The sequence below is a fragment of the Myxine glutinosa genome, chromosome 2, assembly GCF_964187855.1.
Source record: "Myxine glutinosa chromosome 2, kmMyxGlut1.1, whole genome shotgun sequence".
Taxonomy (NCBI): domain Eukaryota; kingdom Metazoa; phylum Chordata; class Myxini; order Myxiniformes; family Myxinidae; genus Myxine; species Myxine glutinosa.
In genome coordinates, this window is record NC_136262.1 from 163,951,112 (window position 1) to 163,977,210 (window position 26,099).

Genomic DNA, 26,099 nt, shown 5'->3' on the forward strand with positions numbered 1-26,099 from the left:
TTATATGTGCTAAAGAGGTACAGTAACGTTGAAGGTCTCTCATGTTTAAACAGGAAACGAGAAAAATTGAGTTTTAAGTGAGGCATGAAAAGTAAAACTACAATTACTTTTCTCACATTTCAGACTTGAATTTATTTAGAAAGACTTGGTCAAACAATATCCATGTATGGTATTGAATCAAGATATGTTGAATTTTTCAATATATGTGTTCAACAGGGTTTAAATATTCATTCAAAACACACACACACACACACACACACACACACACACACACACACACACACACACACACACACACACACACACACACACACACACACACACACACACACCACACAAGTTTCATCAAATTTGATCAGCATTTGTGACTTTTAGAGCTTGGACGTCGTCCAAACTGATGTTTATGGGTCAAGTCATGACGTTGGTCACGACGAGGTCATTTTTCGGACATCGTCAAAACCCGTAATATATGTGTTGAGGTTTGTTACATACTGTCTACCCACCAGGTTTCAGCCTTCTAGTTCTAGCTACATTAGGAAGTACCAGATTGAGAAAAATTGATTTTTCAATATGGCCGCCCTGCCGCGCCCATTTTTGGGTGTGCAACGCCCAAATGCAATCCCAAACTAGCTTATGTCTTAAAGATGCTGCATAACAAGTTTCATCAAATTTGATCAATATTTGTGACTTTTAGAGCGTAGATGTCGAATTGTTTACAGACGGACGACGGACGACGGACACTGGGTGTGGACAAAAACTCAGCTGGACATAGATAGTCCAGTTGAGTTTAAAAAAAACAAAAAAAAACCTTGATTTCCTCACCCTATTCCACCGTCCGAATGGAAATCAAGTTCCAGCGGATATGACGCAATTATTACGTGATGACGCAACACGAGTGGAGCATGAATATGCCATGAGGCAAACACGGGTGAAGCATAAATATGCATTGTATTCAAACTTGCCTACAGCACAAATATATTGTACGTATGGAGTCCAGTGGCAGGTACAGAAGGGCGCGCACCATTCAATTTTCTCTTCAGGTGTCCGTCAATTATGCGTGCGCAATGTGGACGAGTTCATTAACGCGCTCGACGAGGGGTGTTCTACTGATTTGTCAACACCCCTCGACGAGCGCGTTAGTCGACTCGTCCACCCGATAAGGCTGAGACTTGAGGAACTTCGTCAATGCTGTGTCTTCGTCGGTATCATATCGACAAACATCATATCACTAACTTCGCCTTAAGCCAAAACGAGTGAGTGTCATGGAGGGTCCGAAAAAGATGAAGACTTTGAACATTTCGTCCATCAGTGTTACAGACCATACTATAACAACAGACGAGGTACAACCCTCACAGGGTAGACCTGCAGCAGCAGAAACCGAGGCCCAACGAGGTAATGAAGCAAACTCTTCTTCTGATCCACTTGGCAATACAAACACTCCGACATTAACCGATGCAGCAAATAAATCATTTGTCGCCATGTTGTGGCGGGAAATGTTCCCATCGAATCATCGCTTCCGGGTGATGAGAAACGAGCATCAATTTTGATTCCCTGCGTGTTCAACCGATCAACCTCCTAAAAATGATCAATTTAAGTCAGGAGTGCATCCGGATGACAATTCAGTGAGATGTAATAATGTCTCAAACAAAGGAAATTTCTTAGCTATTTTGAGCCACATTGCTGAAAACGAGATCTTATGGGAGCATCTGTTCCCATAGTGGTAACAAGAATGCTAGTAGTACCTCGAAGACCATCCAGAACGAGGTGATAGAGATCATTGGTGGCCAAATTAGAGACGGTCTTTCCCCTCCCCTCCCCCCCCCCAAATGTGTCTTTTCTCAATTTGGCCCCCTGCTCCCACATGTGTAACTAGAACGGCACTCAGTAGAGAGCATACCTCCACCTGGTTGGCCATATCACTCAATGGTGAAGAATCACTTAAAAATTAAATAATTCTCATATCCGAATCCATATTCCGATCTTCACCAAAATCGAATCTATTTGTCCTTGTCAGACACCCAACCGGTCCACCAAGTTTCGTCCAAATCCATCTGCAACTTTTTGAAATATCCTGCTATGTATCATGTTTGGCCACATCACCCAATGGTGAAGAATCACTTTTTAAAATTCTATTAGCCAGATCGGAATCCGGATCTTCACCAAAATCTAATAATTCCTTTTGTGTCACATCCACTACCTCCCTGCCAAATTTCGTCCGAATCCGTCCACAAATTTTTGAAATATCCTGCTATGTATCATTTTTGGCCCTATCTCCCAATAGTGAAAAATCACTTTTAAAAATTCTATTAGCCAGATCCGAATCCGGATCTTCACCAAAATCTAATAATTCCTTTTGTGTCACATCCACTACCTCTAAGCCAAATTTCGTCCGAATCCGTCCACAACTTTTTGAGATATTTTGTTCACAAACAAACAGACAGGGGTGAAAACATAACCTCTATCCACCTTTGGTGGTGGAGGTAATAAACAAATGACCCTTTACATGAAGGTCAAGTTAAGTTAATGGCCCCTTACACAAAATGGCAAAATTCGCCAGATTTAGGGTGCCATACATCTGGCAAATAAAATACATTAACTTCTTCATGTAGCTGTATGAATCAAATTGGCGCCCATTTATATTAACTTTGATAGAGCATTACTTGGTTCCTCCTCAGAACACAAGGGTAGTCCAGCATGAACACGAGATTTTTTGAATGTCCTTTATTTTGTATTTTTGGCATTTTCTACAAGCTATGGAATCTCCCTTCTTTTCTATACTTTGCCACATGGCACATACCCTTATATAGAGGGGCCTTTTCTATGCCCCTGGCATTTTACCCAAGATGATAAGCCTGGTGTTGGCTTCGCGGTTAGGGTGCTGGCTTGGGATCCCAGGATCCTGGGTTCGAATCCCGGTCAATTGCTAAATTAACACCAGGGGGGTTGACTCAGCCTGTCATCCTTCCGAGGTCGGCAAATTGAGTACCAGCTTGCTGGGATGAATGATCCCGGTGTGGACCCCGGTTTAGAATAGGTACACCGTATCCCTGCGCATCGTAAGAGGCGACTAAGGGTTGGCGCCAGGAAGGGCATCTGGCCATAAAAACATTGCCTCGAACATGGGAACCATGATTGTCATGGGGCCCGCAAGGCTAACCCCCGCTCTAGCGGGGAAAATGGCCTTAAAACGATCATTCATTCATTCATTCATTCATTCATGTATAAACTAAAACGGGACTCGGTAGACCGAATACCTCTGCCAGATTAAAAGGTTTACATTTTGTATCCCACTTACCTTTTCACCCTTTACATAGAGTGCCTTTATGCCTTGTTTGGGGCGATTGCCATTAAAAAAACTGATAGGTCGGATCAACATCCAGACCTGAACCAAAATCGAATCGGCTTGTTCTTGTCAACTTCCAAACGCATGCACCTAGTTTTGTCATAATCCGTCCAAAACTTTTTGAAATATCATGCCATATATAGTTTTTGGCCCCATCTCTCAATGGTGAAGAATGTCTTCAAGAAATTAAAAAATATTCTCGAATCCGGATCTTAACCGAAATTGAATCAATTTGTCATTGTCAGACACCCAACCTCTCCACCAAGTTTCATCCGAATCCGTCCATAACTGTTTGAGATGTCCTGCTATGTATCGTTTTTGGCCCTATCTCTCAATGGTGAAGAATAACTTTAAAAATCATAGGATCCGGTTCTTCACCAAAATCGAATCAATTCGTCTTTGTCACACACCCAACCTGCCCACCAAATTTTGTCTGAATCTGTTCACAACTTTTGGAGATGTCCTGCCCACAGACAAAACAGACAGGGGTGAAAACATAACCACCTTTAGTAACAGAGGTAAGAAAAGGTGTAGACCAGATCAGGGAATTCTCCTGTCCCTGAAGTTCATTACAGTGAACCATCTGCGTTTGTTATTGACATTCCAACCGCTCCACAGTCATATAATAATTCTCCTACTGGAATAATTTCCAGAAGGTAGAAACCAAATTCTTCGGCCTGATTTGAAGTCACTCTGAAATGCCAGTCCCACATCCTCTGCACCACTCGGCCATGACTACGATACAGTCAACGGTGCTTTTATAGTTGCCTAAAGAAGAATACATTTAAGACTTTTGGAGCTATCCGGGATGCAAACGTTGTGGAATTTTCACTGTTATTTGTTTTACTGCAATATGAGACAAATTTCTCGAAATTATTATTGAATTGTTGAGGGTGAAAGTATTTTGCTTTGCAGACCATGATGAATGTTCTACTACCAACATGTGTCTCAATGGGATGTGCATCAACGAGGACGGAAGCTTCAAATGCATCTGCAAACCAGGCTTTAATCTTGAAACCAGTGGACGATATTGCTTGGGTAAGCATCAAGCGTCGTGGTATTCATGGAATTACCTCTTCTGCGAAGCCAAAGTTAGCTACACCAGCAAATGGCTGTGTAAATTATATTTGATCTGTGGGATTTTGGCCACATGGGGCAGATGATTACATTAGCCAGTTCATGGCTCACTGGTTATCCTTTTTCTAACTGGTTAACATTCATGATGTGTTTGCTCTTGTGTTCAGACATCAACGAATGCAATACCCCAGGTATCTGCATGAATGGCCATTGCGTAAATACAGAAGGGAGTTTTCGATGTGATTGCACAGTTGGAATGGTCGTTAGTTCAGATGGCAGACTATGCACTGGTATGTAACTCGCTATCTGCTTCTTCTTTTTAATATGTATGCTGGTTAATGCAAAGGGATGAGGACACATTATTCACAACCCGTTATCTTTTTTATATTTCATTTTCGACTTAACTTCCAATGCAATCTAATACCATGATTTTCATCAATTGACAAAGCTTTCATTTTAACTTCATATTCGCTTCCCATTGCATTACACCCTCACACTTGATGGTCCATAACTGGATAAAGTATATACCTTGCAAAAATGTTCCATAGAAATCCATTCGAAAATTTCTCAAGACGTTCTATAGAACCTGTCTACTGAAATTCTATAGTACTTTAGGTCCAAGGTCTACAGAACTGTTCCATAGAAATTTTCTATCGACATTCTGTAGGGTGCCGAAGTTCTGTAGGGTGCCTGGTGTTGGCTTAGCGGTTCGGGTGCCGGCTTGGGATCCTAGGATCCTGGGCTCGAATCCCGATCGATCGCTGAATTAACGCCAGGGGGGTTGACTCAGCCTGTCATCCTTCCGAGGTTGGCAAATTGAATACCAGCTTGCTGGGATGAATGATCATGGTGTGTACCCCGATTTAGAATAGGTACACCGTATCCCTGCGCATCGTGAGAGGCGACCAAGGGTTGGCGTCAGGAAGGGCATCCGGCCATAAAAACATTGCCTCAAACAGGGAACCATGATTGTCATGGGGCCCGCAAGGCTAACCCCCGCTCCAGCGAGGAAAATGGCCTTAAAACGATCATTCATTCTGTAAAAATTCTATAGAAATAGAATGGAGAGTAAAAGTCGATAGTTTCAACAGAATTTTATATATAATTTCTATAGAACAGTTCTATAGAAACACTTTGGTCCTAAAGTACTATATAATTTCTATAGGCAGGTTCTAAAGAACATCTATATAAATTTTCGAATGGATTTCTTTGGAACAGTTCTGTAGAATTTGGTCTGAAAGAACTATAGAAATTAGAAGTTTTACCTGGAGTTGACCTTTGACCTTTTGACCTCAAAAATAGTTGCTTTCCCAATTCAGTGATGCAATATGCAATTATCATTCAAATTTGAAGTAATCGGATGAAAAATGACGATTTTAGAAATTTGACCTCCGGGTGACCTTTGACATCAGAATCAATATGCTTCTCAGTTGTGGCTACCTCTACAGCTTGGTGAAGTTTCATGACAATTGGTTTAGAATTGTGATGTGTCGGCGATTGACAACATACAAACACCAAAGACGTCGTGCACAGCACGATGCTTGCAAAATCCATCTCCCCTCCATCCCCCCCAAAAGGTTGCCATTTATGGTTTATCTATCTATAATTCCAGTAATCTCTGTGTGTGTGTCTGTCTGTGTGTTTGTCTGTGACCGCTGTTTCTCGACAACCACGGGTCCGATATACTTGAAACTTGCCAGGTATATTGCTGGGGACCCGAGGATGTGCCTTTTCAAGGTTTCATATTAATCGGACAATTACTTACCGAGATATGTCCAAAAAACGCTTCAACCAATCAGAGAGCAGCGAGCTATCACGTGTGCCGAACGTGGCGATCAGACTCTGCCTCGGACGGCACATTTGACAGCGTATTCATTTATTTCACGTTGGAAAACTATGTTGCCGTTAAACTATGTTTTAAAACGAATTCAAACTGCGATTAAATTAAAACGATTCATCCTAACTGCGATTTGCGAACTTCCGGACAGTGACGACTGTCCGGCAGCACGCTTTCCGGCATCCAATCACAGAACGCTTTGTTGCGTAGGCGTGGCCGATGTGAGACGAGCGGAGCTGAGCGCGTTACGAGCTGACCGCCATTACGGTACGTAATTCGATTTCTTATGCGCATTATTTCTCCCAATTCATTCATCTCCCAATTTCTCCCAATTCAATTCGTATCACTAATAAAAACGAATTTGCGATTCATTCGCTTTCCTGCGCGTTTGTGCACGCGATGGCGATTGCTTTACCAAACTCCGGAAGCCGTTCGCTTTGGACCAAACCATTGCATGAGGGGGGGGTTCTGTGGTCGTTGCGAATGGACCAAACCATTCATGTAAATAGAGGGGGGGGATTGTCACTGTACTCGCAAGCCGTTCGCCGTTCGCTTTGGCGTTGCGAATGAACCAAACCATTTCATGTAAATAGAGGGGGGGGGGATATAATTTTAGATAGATATATAGTACGGGCATATATATAGTACGGGCATGCCCTAGTGTCTTTCAATCCTGATAAATCTCACACTCTTACGATGTCTCTCCGAAAAGACCGACTGGAAAACCCTCCCATCCACTTTCTGAATAATCCTCTCCAAGAAGTTCTGTCACTCAAGCTTTTGGGTCTCACTATTTGCCATGATCTTTCCTGGGAAAACCACATTTCAAATCTGGCCTCCAAAGCCAGTCGCCGACTGGGCATCCTCCGTCGTGCGAAGTCCTTCCTTGGCACACCTGAGCTCCTCACCACATACAAGGCTTTCATCCGCATCTCTATGGAATACTGCTCTCCCCTCTGGTCTGGTGCTCCTGCCTCACACCTAGCCCGTCTTCACGCCGTTGAAACCAAAGCGTTCAGAATCATTGGAATCTCCCGCGATGAAGCTAACTCCAAGGGCCTTTCACTCACTCACCGCAGGCAGGTTGGTGGTCTTTCCGTCTTCTACCGTCTCCTCTCTGGCCTTGCCCCCCCAGCCCTCTCTGGGCTCTGTGCCCCAAATATTCCTACAGGTCGCACAAGATCTGCCTGCAACCCTCTTATGGTTAAACTGCCAAAATCAAGACTTTCTGCTCACCTTCACTCCTTCATCCCTCTTTTCTCCCGCCTCTGGAACAAACTCCCTCACTCTCTTCAATCCCACTCCACCCTCCAGGTCTTTAAAACAGCTGTTCACGAACATCTCTTATCCTCCCCCATCCAAAACCTTGATCTTTTCTACCCCCGCTAATTTCGGTCCCCTTGTGTTTTATACCTCTCCCCCTCCCCCTCCCACGCCTCTTGCCCCCAAGCCCTCTCCCTCCCACACTTCTCCCTGCTCTCAAATGTTGTGGTTGTGTGCTTCCCCTTCTCTCCCCATCTTGTCTTCCGTTCCCTCTTTTTGTATATTTTGTTTGTCTGGTTTGTTTTGTTTTTTGTTTGTGAAATAAATGTTAGCTCTTTCACGAGCCTCGATTCAGTATACAAAAAAAAAAAAAAAAAAAAAAAAATGGACACATCAAATTGTACTTTTTATTAAGATTAAAATTGACGATCTTAATCAAAGCTCGGGACAATCGGTTTAAGTTGATTATTTTTCACATGAAAATTGATGATTTTAGAAGTTTGATCTTGAGTTGACCTTTAACCATTTGACCTCCAATAATTGCTTTCCCAATTCAGTGATGCGATGTGCAATTATCATTCGAATTTGAATTCAATCGGATGGAAAATGATTTTTCAGACAAAAACTGATGATTTTAGAAGTTTGACTTTGAATTGAACTTTGACCATTTGACCTCAAATAGTTACTTTCCCAATTCAGTGATGCAATATGCAATTGCTGTTTAATCCTCAAATTAATCATATAAAATTGTTTTTAGAAGTTGGACCTTCAGTTGACCATTGACCTTTTGACCTCAAAAACAGTTTGTTTCGAAAATTCAGTAACCCAATTTTCAAATGCTTTTCAACTTTCAAGTTAATCGGATGAAAGATGACGATTTTAGAAAATTTGACTTCAGGATGACATTTGAAATCAACATCAATAGGCCTCCCATTTTGTGACTATCTCTACAACTTGGTAAAGTTTCATGACGATCGGTTTAGCATTGTGACGTGTAGACGATTGAAAACCAAACAAACAAACAGACAATAATAAAGTCAACCGACCAATATATCTGAAAAATCTTCGATTTTGCAAGTAACAACCAGACCGAGATGAAAACATAACCTTTTACTTTTGGTGGCAGAAGTAAAAAAAAAAAGGTGCAAAAACGGATCCCCTTAACTCTACATACCTATCAACTTACTTCCAATCATCAGAAAAGTCATAGAATCCATCATCACAGTTGATATGAAATCCGACCTCCTTTTCCACAACAATCTCATCTGACATCATCAATTCAGATTCAGACCTGATAACCCCACCTTGGACATGGAGCTTCTACTCATGTAACAATTGATGGAAGCCCTCAATGTCAGACATGAGATCAGGGCTGTCTCTGGACATATCTCGTGCTTTCAATGCAGTCTCCTCCCTCCTTGCTCTCCAAACTCTCTGCCTATGGCATCCAAGGCCAACTCCACACATGGCTTACTGACTTCCTCCACTCTCAGCCAACGTGTAGCACTCGACGGAATCCTTTCATCTTCTCTCCCTGTCAAGGCTGGACATGGCAGCTTTCTTGGCTCAGTCCTTTTCTTCATCGTATTAATGATCTCTCTGACTCACTGAAAAATCCCCTTTATCTCTTTGCTGATGAACTCCATCTTCTGCTTCTGCTTCTTCATCCTATGCGGTCAGACAGCCTCTTCCCTCTCTTCAGACCTTGTCAAAATCACAAGCTGGTCAAACACTTGAAATATGTCTTTCAATCCCGACAAATCTCACACTTTCACTTTCTCTTTCTCTTTCTCTTTCTCTTTCTCTTTCTCTTTCTCTTTCTCTTTCTCTTTCTCTCTCTCTCTCTCTCTCTCTCTCTCTCTCTCTCTCTCTCTCTCTCTCTCTCTCTCTCTCTCTCGCTCTCTCACCAAAAAGGACCGTATGGCAAATCCTCCTATCTACTTTTTAAACAATCCCCTTGAGGAAGTTCAGTCACTCAAACTCCTGGGTTTCACCATCAGCCATGACCTTTCTTGGGCAAAGCACATTTCAAAGTTGGTCTCCAAAGCCAGTCGCCAACTGGGCATCCTCCGTCGTACAAAGTCCTTCCAAGGCACACCTGTACTCCTTTTCATCTACAAGGCCTTCATCCATAGCTTGATGGAGTACTGCTCTTCTCTCTGCGCTGGCAACTTTGCCTCACACCTTGCTCAGCTTGATGCCATCGAAACCAAGGCCTTCAGGATCACTGGAATCTCCTGCGGTGAAGCCGAGTCTATAGCCCTATCACTTTCCCATTGAAGATAGGTCGGTGGTCTCTCTATCTCTACCACCTTCTCTCTGGTTTTGCTCCTTCTGCTCTTTCCGTGGTTTGTTTTCTTCCACTCCCACTCCAGATTTCTGCTAGGTGCTGAGAGTTTCTGCAAGTTCCTCCGGAGAGAGTTTCCCTAGTTCTGTGTCCATCTTGTGTTTTTCTGCCCCCCATCCCTCCCGACATACGTTTTGTCCACGTTTCCCTCTATCTTGGCATTTCATTATGCTATGGGTGTCTGCCCCTTCCCCATCTCTCTAATGTTCCTTTTCTCCTGTTGCGTCATGATCCATTTAGTTTACTAGCTCTCCCATGAGCCTCGACCATGTATACAAAAATAAATTTAACACCATGAGATAATTCATTATGACAATTACAACGAAAATACAACTCGTAAAAAAACTGCTCCATATAACACAACATCTTGCTTTACGTAGTGTAAAACCACTAGCGGTGAGACCCCGTAACTAATAAACAAACAAATGAAGAGGAATACTATGGTAGCTGTGAACTCAGTGTAGCTACAAGTATGAGTATGGACATGGAGCTAGACACTAGACAGAAACTAGACAGACAGTTTTTTTGATGATAGTAAAATCGTAACAGCTCTACATCAGCGAGAGTTCATGCAAATACCACTAATGCTGAGATGATTCAGAAAATCTCTGCAATCTCCCATAAATGACTCAGAGGAACAGCCAGGACTAATGCCCACCGGTTGTTTGTCATGAAGATACCGATTTATAGACTTTTGCATCAATTTTTTACTTTATTTTGTGTGAGCAGTGGCTATGTACTGGAGTGACTAGAACAGGTAGTCGTTTTGGCTAGGCTGTAGTTTTACAGACGTCCACACGATCATATGAGACTTAAAATATGGCTACCAAAGGCATCACTGCAGATTAAGTCGGGCATTGTCAAACCTGTGGAATCTTCTGCCATCCTGAGCAATTGTGATTATGCCCCACCAAAATACATATGTGATGTCAGATTGGAAAACAATACCCCAGCCCTCATACATCACTCTCTCTCCTCTTTATCCCCTTACCTCCAAACTTCTTCTCTCTTTTAACCAGCCCCCTTCTCTATAACTTCCTGACCATACTTTCACTCCTTCCCTTCTACTAGTATTTCTTTTTATCTCAGTTGGACTGCTCCCCTGCCTATTGTACAACCCATTGATATTAGGCCAAGTAAAATAAATTATTAGTTTCTCGTCCGAGATTAAAAAAAAAAATGGAGGGTCCCCCTTACTATTTGATATTTTCCAGATTTTTGATATTTTTTCCACGATGGCCGCCACATGGTGAAATCTACCAGACCAAAGACGAGCACTATCACACCCAGAAATCCCATATACCATTAAAATGACTGATCATATACCCGATACGTCAGCATTTACTGCAGCAGTGGCACTGTCTGCTGTACTATGCACTTGTACGTCCTGAACCATTACTAGATATACGTGGACTTGCACTACTGACCTGAGTTGTCTGGTAGTTGTCTTCAATTCACGATCCCAGGTCGAACTCCCCTTTTGCAAATTCGCTGAAAATATCCTCTAGTGTCTGGGTTCCGTCAAACAACCTACGAGCATACCATGGCTTCAAAAACTTTCTGACAGCCTTTCAGATGCATACACAAACTAGATAGAAACTCGGTAGAGCACATACCTCTGCTGGGCTGAACAGATTACGTTTTTGTATCCCACCGATAGGTCAGATCTGGATCCGGACCTGAACTAGAATCTAATTGGCTTGTTCTTGTCGCCTAACCAACTCATCCACCTAATATTATCATAACTCGTCCACAACTTTTTGAAATATGATGCTATATATTGTTTTTGGCCCTATCGTTCAATGGTGAAGAATCGCATGTACTTTAAAAAAATTCCGAATCCGTATTCAGATCTTCAGCAAAATCGAATCAATGTCCTTATCATACACCCAACCTATCCCCAAGTTTCGTTAGAATCCGTACACAGCTTTTTGAGATATCGGGCTATATATCGCTTTTCTCCAAATCACTAAATAAATGGTGAAGAATGACTTAAAAAATTCTCTGATCCAAATTCAGATTCGAATCTTCCCCAAAATTGAATTGATTCGTCCTTGTCACACCCAACCCATCTACCAAGTTTCGTTAGAATCCGTCCACAACTTTTTGAGATATCGTGGTATATATCACTTTTCTCAAAATCACTCAATCAATGGTGAAGAATGACTTTAAAAATTCTCTGATCTAAATTCAGATTCGAATCTTCCCCAAAATTGAATTGATTCGCCCTTGTCACACCCCCAACCAATCTATCAAGTTTCGTTAGAATCTGTCCACAACCTTTTGAGATATCGTGGTATATATCGCTTTTCTCCAAATCACTAAATAAATGGTGAAGAATGACTTAAAAAATTATCTGATCCAAATTCAGAATCGAATCTTCCCCAAAATTGAATTGATTCGTCCTTGTCACACACCAAACCTATCTACCAAGTATCGTTAGAATCCGTCCACACCTTTTTGAGATATCGTGGTATATATCGCTTTTCTCAAAATCACTCAATCAATGGTGAAGAATGACTTAAAAAATTATCTGATCCAAATTCAGAATCAAATCTTCCCCAAAATTGAATTGATTCGTCCTTGTCACACACCAAACCTATCTACCAAGTATCGTTAGAATCCGTCCACAACTTTTTGAGATATCGTGGTATATATCGCTTTTCTCCAAATCACTCAATCAATGGTGAAGAATCGCTTTAAAAAATTCTCTGATCCAAATTCAGATTCGAATCTTCCCCAAAATTGAATTGATTCATCCTTGTCACACACCCAACCTATCTACCAAGTCTTGTTCAAATCTGTCCAAAACCTTGAGATATTGTGCTATATATTGTTTTTTGCCCTATCTCTGAATGGTGAAGAATCACTTGAAAAATTTTTGGTTCAATATCCAGATAGGGATCTTCACCAAAATCTAATGATTTCTTCCCTGTCACTTACCCAACCTCTCCACCAGATTTGTTCTGAATCAGTCCACAATCTTTTGAGATATCCCCTTCACAGACAGACAGACAGGGTTGAAAACATAACCTCCATCAACCTTTGGTGGTGGAGGTAATGAAGATTATTTTAAAACCTAGGTCGACTGTACTTTGTCAGTATCTCAATTAAAGCTACCAAGAAAGTTTGTTCTTGAGATGGATAACATGCGCTATCATTAGAGCTCAACCGTGGATGTTATGCACATACGTACATACGTGCATACATGTACATGTCTCAAAAATGGCATTCGCTGAGTGCAAAGTGCGGCGTGAGCAAGTGCGCTTACAGACGAGATCGATTTCATTTGCATGAGTGCCAGGCCTATAGGGATGGCAAAATAATTATTGGTCTGGGTTCCAGACCACTTCAGGTCCAGACCACTGCGCCAAAAATAAAAGACAAAACAACTTGCAACATATTATGTAAACCTGATAAAAAAAGAGGAAAACAAGTCAGGAGACGACGATGGTTCATGAGCGAGCGGTATTCAATGATAAAGGTCAAAACCGACATTGAAAATATATAAATAGGAATGTATTATCTGTTATGAGACTAGTTAGCTACACAATACTGAAAATTCGGTTCGATTCCGACAACTTTGAAACTTTGACCTTTGTGACCTTCAAAGGTCAAAGGTCGAGGATTCTGAAATTTGTTGGAAAACTTGTATTTAATTATGTATGTGATAATATAAGATCATGTACGACATTTCACCCTGTCAGGAAGCGAACAATGTAATAAAACCATCAAAAATCGACTTTTCTAAATTTCGTGACCTTGGGGTGAAAATGAAAAATCGAGCTCCGTGGGGCTAGACACATGACATTGGCCTAACCAAATATCGAAACCCCTGTCAGATTCCACCAACTCCCTCGGAGAAGATGTAGCTTGAAATTGATTACCCCCTATAAAGGCATCTTTTTCGGGCGTGGTTCCGCCCACAATGGGCGCAATACGTCCACTCTACGCAGGACACAACTAGATCATGATATCAACCTCCCACCCAAGTTTCATCAAGATCGGATGATATCGGGTAGTTATGCTGCGGACAGACAGACACACACACAGACAGACGCACACACATGACGAATATAGTGGTCACTTGATAACTCGTGAACCAAAACAACCCACCAATGTGTATGGCCTCCACAAGGAAGCGCATGGGGATTAATGAATCCTTTTTTTGTTGTTTTGCTTTTTTTTAGATCCAGAGAGAAAATAGGAAATTCTATAAATAAAAAAGAGGGGTGCAGGGACGAGAAACTAATAATTTATTTTACTTGACCTTTACAATTCCCATCCATCTATTCCATCCTTTGCTCTGACAATTTTGAACATATTATTTGAATTATCATGGTTGCAGATTCTTTCTTTTTTGTTGCTTTTTTGTCTTATATAAACTTTGTTTATATGACATTCAGAAGCTCCATCATTAGGTGGGGGGTGTCGTGTTATTTGTGTGGGTGAGTGCAAGCAGGAACTGGATAAAAATTAAGTGCTGGTTTGCATTAAAGCAGATCATATAATGCACAAGACAATCATTTTAATCATTCAATGAAGACAACTTACTCATTTTAAAATATTAACCCAAAACAATTTGCCCGGTTGATGTCATACAGACACTCATATGCGCAGCACATGCTATCGTGAATACATGATGGGACAGTGTACAATGCCTTTCCACCGGCCATCCATCAAGTCTGGGTGCTGCTGCGCCTTCCCCGATGGTGCTTTCGGGGAACCATGCCAGCCCTGCCCTGCCCAAACATCTGGTAAGGCAACTGGAGTAACCCTTTGTTTGTACACATTACCTCCTATTCTGCCTGAGTCACAGTTTGCATGTTGTTGATTTTTTTTATTACTGGATTATGCATTATATGTAACAGATTTGAGGGAAAGTAAATAAGTAAAGATGCTTTTGGTTTCCAGGTCTAATTTTCAGCTTATCTTATCTTACAACGCAAATGAAATTTTTTTTTTTTAAATGTAATATATAATATATGTATATATATATATATATTTTAATGTAATATATAATATATGTATATATATATATTTTTTAATGTAATATATAATATATGTATATATGTTTTTTTTTAAATGTAATATATAATATATGTATATATATATATTTTTTAATGTAATATATAATATATGTATATATATATATATTTTAATGTAATATATAATATATGTATATATATATATATTTTAATGTAATATATAATATATGTAATATATATTTTTTTTAATGTAATATATAATATATGTATATATATATTTTTTTAATGTAATATATAATATATGAATATATATATTTTTTTTAATGTAATATATAATATATGTATATATATATTTTTTTTAATGTAATATATAATATATGTATATATATATATTTTTTAATGTAATATATAATATATGTAATTTTTTTTTTTAATGTAATATATAATATATGTATATATATATTTTTTTTTAATGTAATCTATAATATATGTATATATATATATTTTTTAATGTAATATATAATATATGTATATATATATTTTTTTTAATGTAATATATAATATATGTATATATATATATATTTTTAAATGTAATATATAATATATGTAATATATATATTTTTTAATGTAATATATAATATATGTATATATATATATTTTTTTTTTGTTACATTATTTCCATTGTTCCTTATTCATGCCTTCCACAGCCGAATAAGCTTCTGAATACCAATGGAGAAGGTTTAGTTATGCCTAAAACACTGACCCACAGTGGATGCACAGACTACCAAAACGAGTAGCCTGTAGACTGTAGAGGGAGGTCTCAGGGCGGGTGGGGGTGACCAATGGTCATCCCCTACCGAATGGGTAACCATGGCGTTAGCTTAACCTTAAAGGTTAAGTTGGCTGGACATGGATGCCTTTCTATCGACATCGTTCGACATCGGTGAACTATCGACATCGATCTGGGTTTCTTTGCTTATTATTTTTCATCTTCCATCAAGTTTCTTAAAGTTGAAGATGACGGTAGTTCACCATGATCACTCGGGATATCTGAAATGCAAAAATCACCATTGGCATTTGACGTTCTAGTCGATTTCTCAAACAGAGACAAACACATTCTGCCATCGCTGTAGCCTTAGCTGGTACATGCAGGCTATTAACCACGTTACAGTTTCAATAAACAAAGACAGTACACGAATCTACTAACTCTGACAGGCCCGGGCCAACTAGTGAGACAATAGTTTTAGTTTTTTATGTTTTATTGCTAACTCTGACATCATAGGTCACATGGTATGGCAGCCATATTAGATTAAAGGAAAAAGATTGGACATAAATTACTCCGAAATCGCTCAATGAAAAAAATTGAAACTTGGCATATCTCCTCAACTCCCCATGGGGTATATAGAGTAATAACGATGACATCATCCATAAATTGGTTGGAAACCATCATCCCTGGAAACCATCATCCATAAGTAATAACGATGACATCATCCATAATTGAAATCAGCCATAATTGGTTGAATTGAAATCCTTATCCAAATATGTTTTTCTCTGCAACTGCTTGTCTGATCGATATGAAACTTTAAACACAGGAGGGACTCCCCATGAAGAATATTTTATTGCTAACTCTGATGTCATAGGTCACATGGTATGGAATCCATATTAGATTAAAGGAAAAAAATTGGACATCATTTTCTCTAAAACCACTCAATGAAAAACAAATGAAACTTGGCATATGTCATCAACTCCCCATGGGGTATATAGCATTATAACGATGATGTCATCAATTAAGTGGTATTCCAGCCATAATTGGTTGAATTGAAATATTTATCCAAAAATCTGAAACTTCATATATCTAGCTCATCTATGACTCAATGTGAGGGAAGAATTAAATTTTATGACGTATATAATCCATGCCAAGAAACTATGTGCCATTATCGGGTGCATGGATGATACGAGTATATGGGCCATAATAGAAGCGTGTTCAGAATGTGACTATGCACTCTAAGAGTGCCTAAAGAAGACGTTGGTGGCATTTTAGGAGGCCACATGGGTTCAATGTATCTTACCTTTTTAGTTTTTTCTTTTAATAATACTAGAGTATAAGGATCGGCGGACGCACGCACGGATGCAGGCACACCGAGACAAAGCTCCTTTTATTTATTAAATACTGCAAATTGCAATTTTAAACTACAAAATAGAATTTGACCTGAATACGTGGATGAATGTGCCTTTAATGGATTACACACAAATAACATCATCTGAATGAGATATAGTATCTGTTTTTATGAATATATTATGTTTGTGACAGAGAAGAATCCCTTGGGGAAAAAATTCCCTTACCCCACCTGTTGAAAAATGTGATGGAATCAATTACCAAGTATGGTTAAAGAGCTCCACCTGGCCTAGCCAAGAGACCCTATTTTTGTGTTTTTCAACTGGAAATAAACGAGTTTTATTTTTGGCCCTTGTAAAGCCAATCTCAAACGGCCTGTTGCTTCTTCATACATGCGTGCGCCACAAGCTTGTTTGACCAGCATCCTGTTTCAACTGCAAATCAAGCACAAACCACTTGGCAGTATAATGCTCAAGGTACTGGCATCAGATTGATCATGTGATTACTCAGAAATGTCAGTCACACAACATCATGCTGACTCTTGTCTTTTGAAGTGCTGTTTGCTGGACTGATCACTGGCTAGTCCTTCGCAAGTTTGTGTTTGTGCTCAACTGGGTGCCCAGGTCATGTCCTTCAAAATGACCAATCAAGTTCAGTACAAACATAAAGGAAGGAAGAAAATTCTCTCCAACTGCAGTTTGGGGAGAGAGGTTGCCCTCAAGATGGACATAAATCTACTGGCTGGGTTTGTTGTCATTGGAAAGGTTTGAAACATCAATCTTCAAGTAATGATGTCATGACATATTACTTGGGCCTAATGCCTCTGTCTTGTTAAGACAAATAAAACCAATCAACTTCATATTGTAGAATCACTTTATGAAAGGCTAATCACAGAAATACCACAGAGAAGTGTCTTCATCATAGACATGACATGGCCATGACCCAGCAGCTTGATCCAAAGAAGCTTCAAGAAGTTGAAACTTTTGTCAAACTGTGTAATTTCATTTTTCATCATCTTGTGTCCATGGCAAGTACCATTTCTGCTCCAGCAATTGATTTTGTCGCAGAAAAATACCTGTGGAAAAAGAACTAATGTACCTGTGGCTGAATGGAAGCAAATCTCCGCAGCAATGTTCCAACATCTCGTGGAAAGCTTTCCCAGAAGAGTGGAGGCTGTTATAGCAGCAAAGGGGGGGGGGGACCAACTCCATATTAATGCCCATGATTTTGGAATGAGATGTTCGATGTTTGGGTGTCCACATACTTTTGGTCATGTAGTGTACCTGCACCAAGTTTGACTAAGATCCCTTCAGCTGTTCTCAGGTTATCGCGGTAACCAAAACCTATCACGGACGGACTGACAGATGGACGGACAACCTGAAAACATAATGAAAAATTATGTTTATGTAAAAAAAAATATAAAAAAATGGCGACTTCGTCGACGGAGGCAACAAATGTAAAGGGAGCAAAAAGGGCAGCAAGTGGGCAGCAAGTGATTCACAATGCGTTAGAGTGTACGGCCAAGCGATTCCTCGACAGTGGAAGACATTTCTGGCATGTGGTGCCAATAAGGAAGAACAAGTTGAGTATTTCTTTGAGGCTTGGATGTTGTACAAGGAAGAGGAGCTGCATGGTGTGAAAATCTTTCTTGACATTGGGACAAAATGTCATGCAATGACATGCCAGATAGTAATGTCAATGTGGAGGAGGTCACAGACTTTGAGCACAACCATGAGGAAGCAGATACTCGTATGTATTTGCTCGCAGAAAATTCAGAAATATACATTTCATGTGTTGTTGTCAAGAGTCTTGACACAGATGTTTTCAATAAGGAAAAGGGAAAAAGTGGGCTTCAAATCTTCTTCTGAGGAAGTGAAAAAGTGCTGTTTTTGTCAAGCTTTCCAGGGATTAGGTCTCACACATGAGGTTCCAGAAGATATGGTGGTTATTCTGGAGAAGTTAGTTTGTTTGCATGTGATGTATGCCCAGTAGATTATTCAGAAGTGAAAAGGCTAAATATAACATGTTCTGCTTGCGTAAAATCAGTGTTGGGGATGCCACCAAACAGAGATTATTTGTGCAAGCACATCCAGAGGGCAAATTTACAGGCTGCAATCTACCAGCTAAGCCTGGAGCAAAATCCATAAACTCCAGCACCTGTAGGACATGGTTGGCAAATGGAAGATGGGGAACTGTCCATAGATTGTGGAAGCCTTCTACCAGCTCCAGAAAGTGTTTTGGAACTTTCAAATTGCTCTGGTAAATGTACGTGTACTAAATATGCAGATGCAACTAAGTGTACTTGTCTCGAAAATAGTATACCAACTAGAAATAGTATACCGGTAGGAAAAGAGAACTAGTCTGCCAACTGGTGATCTCCACGCACTGAAAGATGCAGCACCGACCAAATATAGTGTTATCCCTGGAGTGGGACGGACCACTCATGCAGACCTATTTTCCTCATGACATTATCTCAACCTGATTAGATCACTGCTGTGATTCGCTGAATTATGTTGCCATGGCAACCATCTCAGTAACTTGGCTTGTGTACTCGATATTTCAAAAACCGTTGAACATTTAGCTTTCATATTACACAGATTTATTTTTCATACCACTCAAAAGGTGGGGGACTTAGAGTATCAGCTCCTTGGGGGGTTGACTCAGCCTGTCATCCTTCCGAGGTCGGCTAATTGAGTACCAGTTCACTGGTAATTCCCTGTGTGTCGTAAAAGGCGACAAACCTGGTTGGCGGCAGGAAGGGCATCCGGCCGTAAAACATTGCTTCAAAAAGGGGACCAAAAACAACAGGCTAACCCCCGCTCTAGTAGGGAAAATGGCCTTTAAAATGCATGTTGTGTTGTGTGTTGTGGTGTTTAGTGTGCTGGCCAACTGATGCTGAAATTTGTTGACTTTCTTACACACAGTTCATCATTCATACTCATTGTGCTGTTTCTAAACTTGACCCAAGGCCTGCATCCCACATGCTGGTAGGCAGCTGGGAGGGGTATTCTCTCTCTCTCTCTCTCTCTCTCTCTGAGTTGGAGAGAAAGATGCAACATCACCCCTACACTTGCCAATCTTTGCCCAGTTCAACATAGGGGAATGGAAGGGATGAGACACCTTACCTCTAACTATCATCTAAATTGTCCAATTGCATCTCTTCGGTACTCACAACACCTTATTCTAGCCATACATACTTGATACATGAAGAAGAGTTCTGTAAAAAGGTACCCAAACACAAATGGTGGTCTATAGCCATATTTAACGATAACCCGCTTACCCACAAATGTATCAGTATGGTCATGTCATACACTTTACTTACAGTGGCTTGGGTAATTGTTGGGTATTAAGACAATCCTGCATGCAAGCATTCAGTTGATCACTTCTGCCACCGAGGGTGGGTGGAGGTTATGTTTTCATCCCTGTCTGTCTGTCTGTCTGTCTGTGAACAGGTTATCTTAAAAAGTTATGGACGAATTGGGGCGAAATTTGGTGGAGTGGTGGGGTATGTGACAAGGACGAAATGATTAGATGTTGGTGAAGATCCGGATCCGCATCTGGATCTGAGAATTTAGAAGTGATTCTTTACCATTGAGAGATAGGGCTAAAACCGATATATAACACAATATCTCAAAAAGTTGTAGACAGACTCTGACGAATCTTGGGGGACATGTTTGCTGTGAGAAAGAAAGAATTGATTCAATTTTGGTGAAGATTCAAATCCGGATCCAGATCAGAGAATTTTTCTCAGTGATTCTTCACCATTGAGTGATAGGAATAAAACCGATATATAGCACGATGTCTCAAAAACTTATGGACGGATTCAGTCGATACTTGGGTGTGTGACAAGGACGAATCTATTAGATTTTGGTGAAGTTTCGAATCCGGATCAGAGAATTTTTGATTCTGATTCTCAAGTGATTCTTCATCGTTGAGTGAATGGAATAAAACCGATTTATATAACACGATATCTCAAAAAGAATTCAGATCAGACCTATCGGTGGGATAGAAAACGTAAACTGGCCAGCCTGGCGGAGGTGGGCGCTCTACCAATTTCCGCTCTAGTTGTTTTCTGCTTCATAACAGTGAATCCATGTTTCATCAGATTTTGGGATGTCTTAATGGTGAATTGCACGATCAGTATCTGATGGACAATTAACTTATCTCATTCCTTCCTTGATCAACATCTTCCAATATGGCCCACCATTTGCAGTGGTCCATCAAATGCCAAGCTTGTTGATTATGCTGTGCACTCTTTTCAAAAGAGTTTGAGAGCAAAAAGAAAGTACGTTTATCCTTACCCTCACACTGTACATTCTTTATCATAAACCTAATTAATACGTTTATTTGGCAAATATTTTATTTTATTTATTTTTATATATTTTATATATTTATTTTTATATAAATTTTATATATTATATATAAATTTTATATATTATATATTATATATAAATATATTATATATATTTATATAAATATTTTATTTTATATATTTATTTGGCAAACAACAAATACAATTTTTTAAATTTATTATTTGGCCTAGAGAGCACCGTGAACTCTACTGGTGGACATGACAAAACTATTTGTATTTTTGCCTGCCAATTTTTGCCAAGTATTTTAGAATCTTTATCACAAATCAAAATTCCAATTTATTTTGCATTGCTTGCCACAATTTTTTTTTTTCTTATAAAAAAGCACCATGGCACATGGCTCTTTTATATTGTTTATGGCACATGGCTCTTATATTAATTATTGTGTCTACTGATGTGAAAATGTGCTCCCGCCTCTTCCTGCATTGTGCCAGGATATGCTCTGCACCGACTGTTTGATCATACCACAAGACAAAACAAAAACCATCTGACGATGAAAGATAGACTATCAACAACAAAAACCTCGGCGTCTGACTAGCCTCAGAGGGGAAAAGCATGCACGTGCTGGTCACGCCAAAGGTTTTATTGTCGAAATGAAAAGCTGCCATTTTATTAATTTTCTCTATCCATCCCATACCTGCCTGTTCCTCTCCAGATTACCATCAGCATGTAAATCTTTTATCATCTATCATTTATCTCTTCCTTGAGCCATTGTGTTAATAATATAAAACAAACCCACCAATAAATAGTCATGTTTGTTCTTGATCTTATTGTCTGATCATTACCCTCGCCAAAGGAGAGAGTATTGCACATGGGTCAGTTTGTCTGTTTGTCCGCACGTTTTTCCAATTTTTATACCGATCTTTTTTTTAACCGAGTACCTCTATAAAGTATGTACAATTAGAATGTGAGTACGTCTATAAAGTATGTACGGTACAATTAGAATGTGAATACGTCTATAAAGTATGTACGGTACAATTAGAATGTGAGTACGTCTATAAAGTATGTACGGTACAATTAGAATGCAAGTACCTCTATAAAGTACGTAATATAAAACCACACAACAGTCCAGGCATGAATATGCAAACTTTGATTGCTCGTTCTAGTTGAACTTATTTTGGTGAAGTTGAGTTTTTGCAGTGCTGGATGCTAAAGTCAACTATTGGCCAGAGTATTGGGCGCTTTTGACCACCATTTTGTCTCTGGTATATTTTTCCCATGGCAAATGTTAAATCTTGATTCAACAAGTTCAAAGTTCACATTTGCACGAGTCCAAGCTCATGTAGATTACAGTTCATGTACGGAGAGCAAACGTTTCACCCAAGAAAAGTTCATGAACAAAAGTTTGGACTAAAATAACAAGCTCATGCTAAATTTCTAATACTTGCCAACGTCCACTTCACATTAGTGAATGGTCGCTGTAACCATCATTGCAAACCTTCCTTCAGTGTCAACTTTTCGCCACACTGGGGCACCCTTCCCAGCCAGACAAAACCCGCGGCACCATATTTGAGAGGGCCGATCAGAGCAGACATGTTGCTAACATACCTCAGGTAGAATTCGGTATCATTTCGCTGCATATTGAACATCATTGTCATTTATATAAGCACATTTTGGCGTGTTAAAATGAATTAAATTTCGATTTTTTTTTTTCAATTTCAATTTCGATTTCGATTTAATCTACACATAATACCCCCATAATATCAAAGAAGAAAAAACTTTTTAGAAAATTTTACAAAATAATGAAAAACAAGTACAGATACATTCAAAGTACACCGCCCCCATGCCAAATAATTAAATATCCTACAGCGCGGCATTGCCGGGGCACCTCCGGCGCCCGGCAATACCGCAGTGCACCTCATAGAGGCTGCATTGGGAGGGAGAGGTGTACGCTAATTGATTGATTAATTGTATAATTAAAATCAATAAAATATTATCACAAAATATTTTCTTAATCAATTGGCTAATAGCATAACTAAACCACAAGTGCTTCATCCGAAGATGTATCTTTTAGAAATTTAATTAAGTAGGTTATTAATAAAAAATTAAATAATTAATTGATTAATCAATAATTAATCAATTAATCAATAAATAATTAATCGATTAAATGATTAATCAATAAATCAAAAATATCTGTGGGGGAAGGGGGAGGGGAAGGGGGAAAACCTGTTCACTCATCATCACCTGTTCCACATCACCACATCACCTGTTCACTGTCATGTCCAAATATTAGCTTCCCAGCTCAAAAGGTGCCTGAGATATTGGCCAAATGAGAGAGAAAATAAATAAATGATTAATAATGAAAATAAATAAATAATAATCATTAAAAAATTTAATTATTAATCAATTCGGTCAGAGAACACATAAACCACCACCATTTCATCAGAATCTGTAACTGAATTTTTTATATTTTTTTTAGTAATTAATCGAATAATTAAATAATTAATCGATTAGTTGATTAATTGATTAATCAATAAATCAAAAATATCCTTGATAGCCACATCACTTGGTCACTCATGTCCAAATATTAGCTTCCGAGCTCAAAAGGTGCCTGAGATATTGGCCAAATGAGAAAGAAAATAAATAAATGATTAATAATGAAAATAAATAAATAATAATCATTAAAAATTTTAATTATTAATCAATTTGGTCAGAGAACACATAAACCACCACCATTTCATCAGAATCTGTAACTTTAAAAAAAAAAAAAAGTCATTAATCGAATAATTAAATAATTAATCGATTAATTGATTAATTGATTAATTAATAAATCAAAAATAGCCTTTGCAGCCAAATCACCTGGTCATTGGTATGTCCAAATATCAGCTTCCTAACTCAAAAGGTGCCTGAGTTAATGGTCAGAAGAGAAAGGAAATTTGATTAATTAAATAAGTACTTAATTAATCGCTAATAATTAAATAACTCAATTCACTGATTAATCAAAAAACAAAAAATACAGTTTTTGCCAAAGGACTTGCTCACTACTGTGCCGAAATTTCAGCTTCCTAGCTCAAAGGATGGCTGAGATATCGCCCGGACAAACAAACAAACAAACAAACAACCAAGAAAACAAACAAACAAACAAACAGTGAAAACTGAGTACTCCCTTTCAGCGTGCGTCACTGCCGAGCCCCCTTCGGTGCCCGGCAATGACGTTTTGCAATGCCTGGAGATGGCATAGGAAAGGAGCGGTGTACAATTAGAATCTGAAATGTCTTCAGTCAATAAATATTCAACTCCTTTGAAATGACACTCTAAATTGAGCTCATATACGCATCCAATTTCCTTTGATCATCCCTGAGATGTCATTACAACTTGATTAGAGTCCACCTGTGGCTAATTCAATTGATTGGACATGATTTAGAAAGAAACACACCTTTCTATATGTTGCCCGGTAGACTCAGACACATAACTACATTCGGGGTTACACAATTTCATTCTGGGTTACTTCATATGGAATAATTTTGCTGTCGAGTTGCAAAATAAAACTTTGGAACTTTAATCAGAACTTCACAAAACAAAGTAAGTCAGTACAAAACTGTGGCAAAGGCAAGGCAAAAGCTGTAGTGGCTTTAGAGCAAGGGAAGGGAACACATTCCTTGGAACAAGACCACCCTCTTTGGTGCATGCATCAGGGAGCACTTTTTGGTACATTAAAGCTGGCGCCATTTAAAGAAATAAAACATTTCTTTACAAAACCATCTTTGGACTCGTTTCAGTACACCTACAATCATGTAATGTAATCCCAACCTTTTAAAATCTTGCTCACCATTAGCTTCCAACAATGAGTTTATCACACTAAGTATTATTGGGAGGAACTTCGATTTACTTACAAACACGTGTTGTATTTCCGCCCAAACCAACACTAAGATGTCCTCTGGAATTCTCCACTGGAGAATTCCAGAACATACACTCAACCACTAAATCCAAAACCATCTGTCTATTAAATGCAAATATATCGTCAAACATTTCCTTAATAAAACATGACACCATGCTAACTTTATACTCTATCATATTTTTAACAAATATTACAAGTATATTTTCCCTAGGATGGTACATCATACAGCTTCGTCAGGCTTCCCATAATGTCAATTGTCATGGCTGCCACCGTCCAACTCAGCCTCAGATACCACGCCCCCTCATCCTCCGTCAGTTCCGCTCCCCAATGGGCGTGGCCAACTCTCCAACTCTAAAGGGACTCTGTTATGTTTTGGTGCTCGTTAACATTTTATCACCTGCTTGTATAGGGTCCCACACTTGACGGTGCATGTCAGAGGAGAAACTCTCGCATGAATTCCAAGCAACTGTCCATAGATTTGGGGAAGGGTATAAAACAATTTCTAGTGATGAATGTTCCCAAGAGCACAGCGAGCTCCATCATTAGGAAATGGAAATAATATGGAACTACCCAGACTCTTCCTAAAGCTGGCTGTCTGACCAAACGGAGCGACCGGGCAAGAAGGACCTTGGTCAGGGAGGTGTCCATTAACCCAATAACCACTCTGACAGAACTACAAAGTTCCTTGGCTGAGATCAGAGAACCTGCCAGAAGGCCAACAGTCTCTGCAGCACTTCTTTTTTTTTCTTTTTTTTGTATACAAGATCGAGGCTCGTGAAAGAGCTAACATTAATCACACAAAAAGACAAACCGGCACACAAAACACAAAAAACAAGGAGCGGCAGACAAGATGGGGAGAGAGGGGGAAGGACACAAACGCAACATTTGAGAGCAGGGACATCGGGAGGACTTGGGGGGAG

The 26,099-nt window shown here is 39.4% G+C and overlaps 2 protein-coding genes across 3 annotated transcripts in view; both read left to right on the plus strand.

The window, feature by feature from the left end:
• Window positions 1-26,099, plus strand: part of LOC144890982 (protein FAM200C-like) — a 1,200,974-nt gene that overhangs the window by 844,920 nt on the left and 329,955 nt on the right. The window lies entirely within an intron of this gene.
• Window positions 1-26,099, plus strand: part of LOC137421111 (fibrillin-2) — a 291,848-nt gene that overhangs the window by 82,383 nt on the left and 183,366 nt on the right. For both annotated transcript variants that reach the window (XM_068106839.2, XM_068106838.2), the window contains exons 14-16: window positions 4,259-4,381; window positions 4,588-4,710; window positions 14,472-14,624. In XM_068106839.2, coding sequence (XP_067962940.2) covers window positions 4,259-4,381; window positions 4,588-4,710; window positions 14,472-14,624 — 399 coding nt within the window. The remainder of the gene's footprint in view (window positions 1-4,258; window positions 4,382-4,587; window positions 4,711-14,471; window positions 14,625-26,099) is intronic.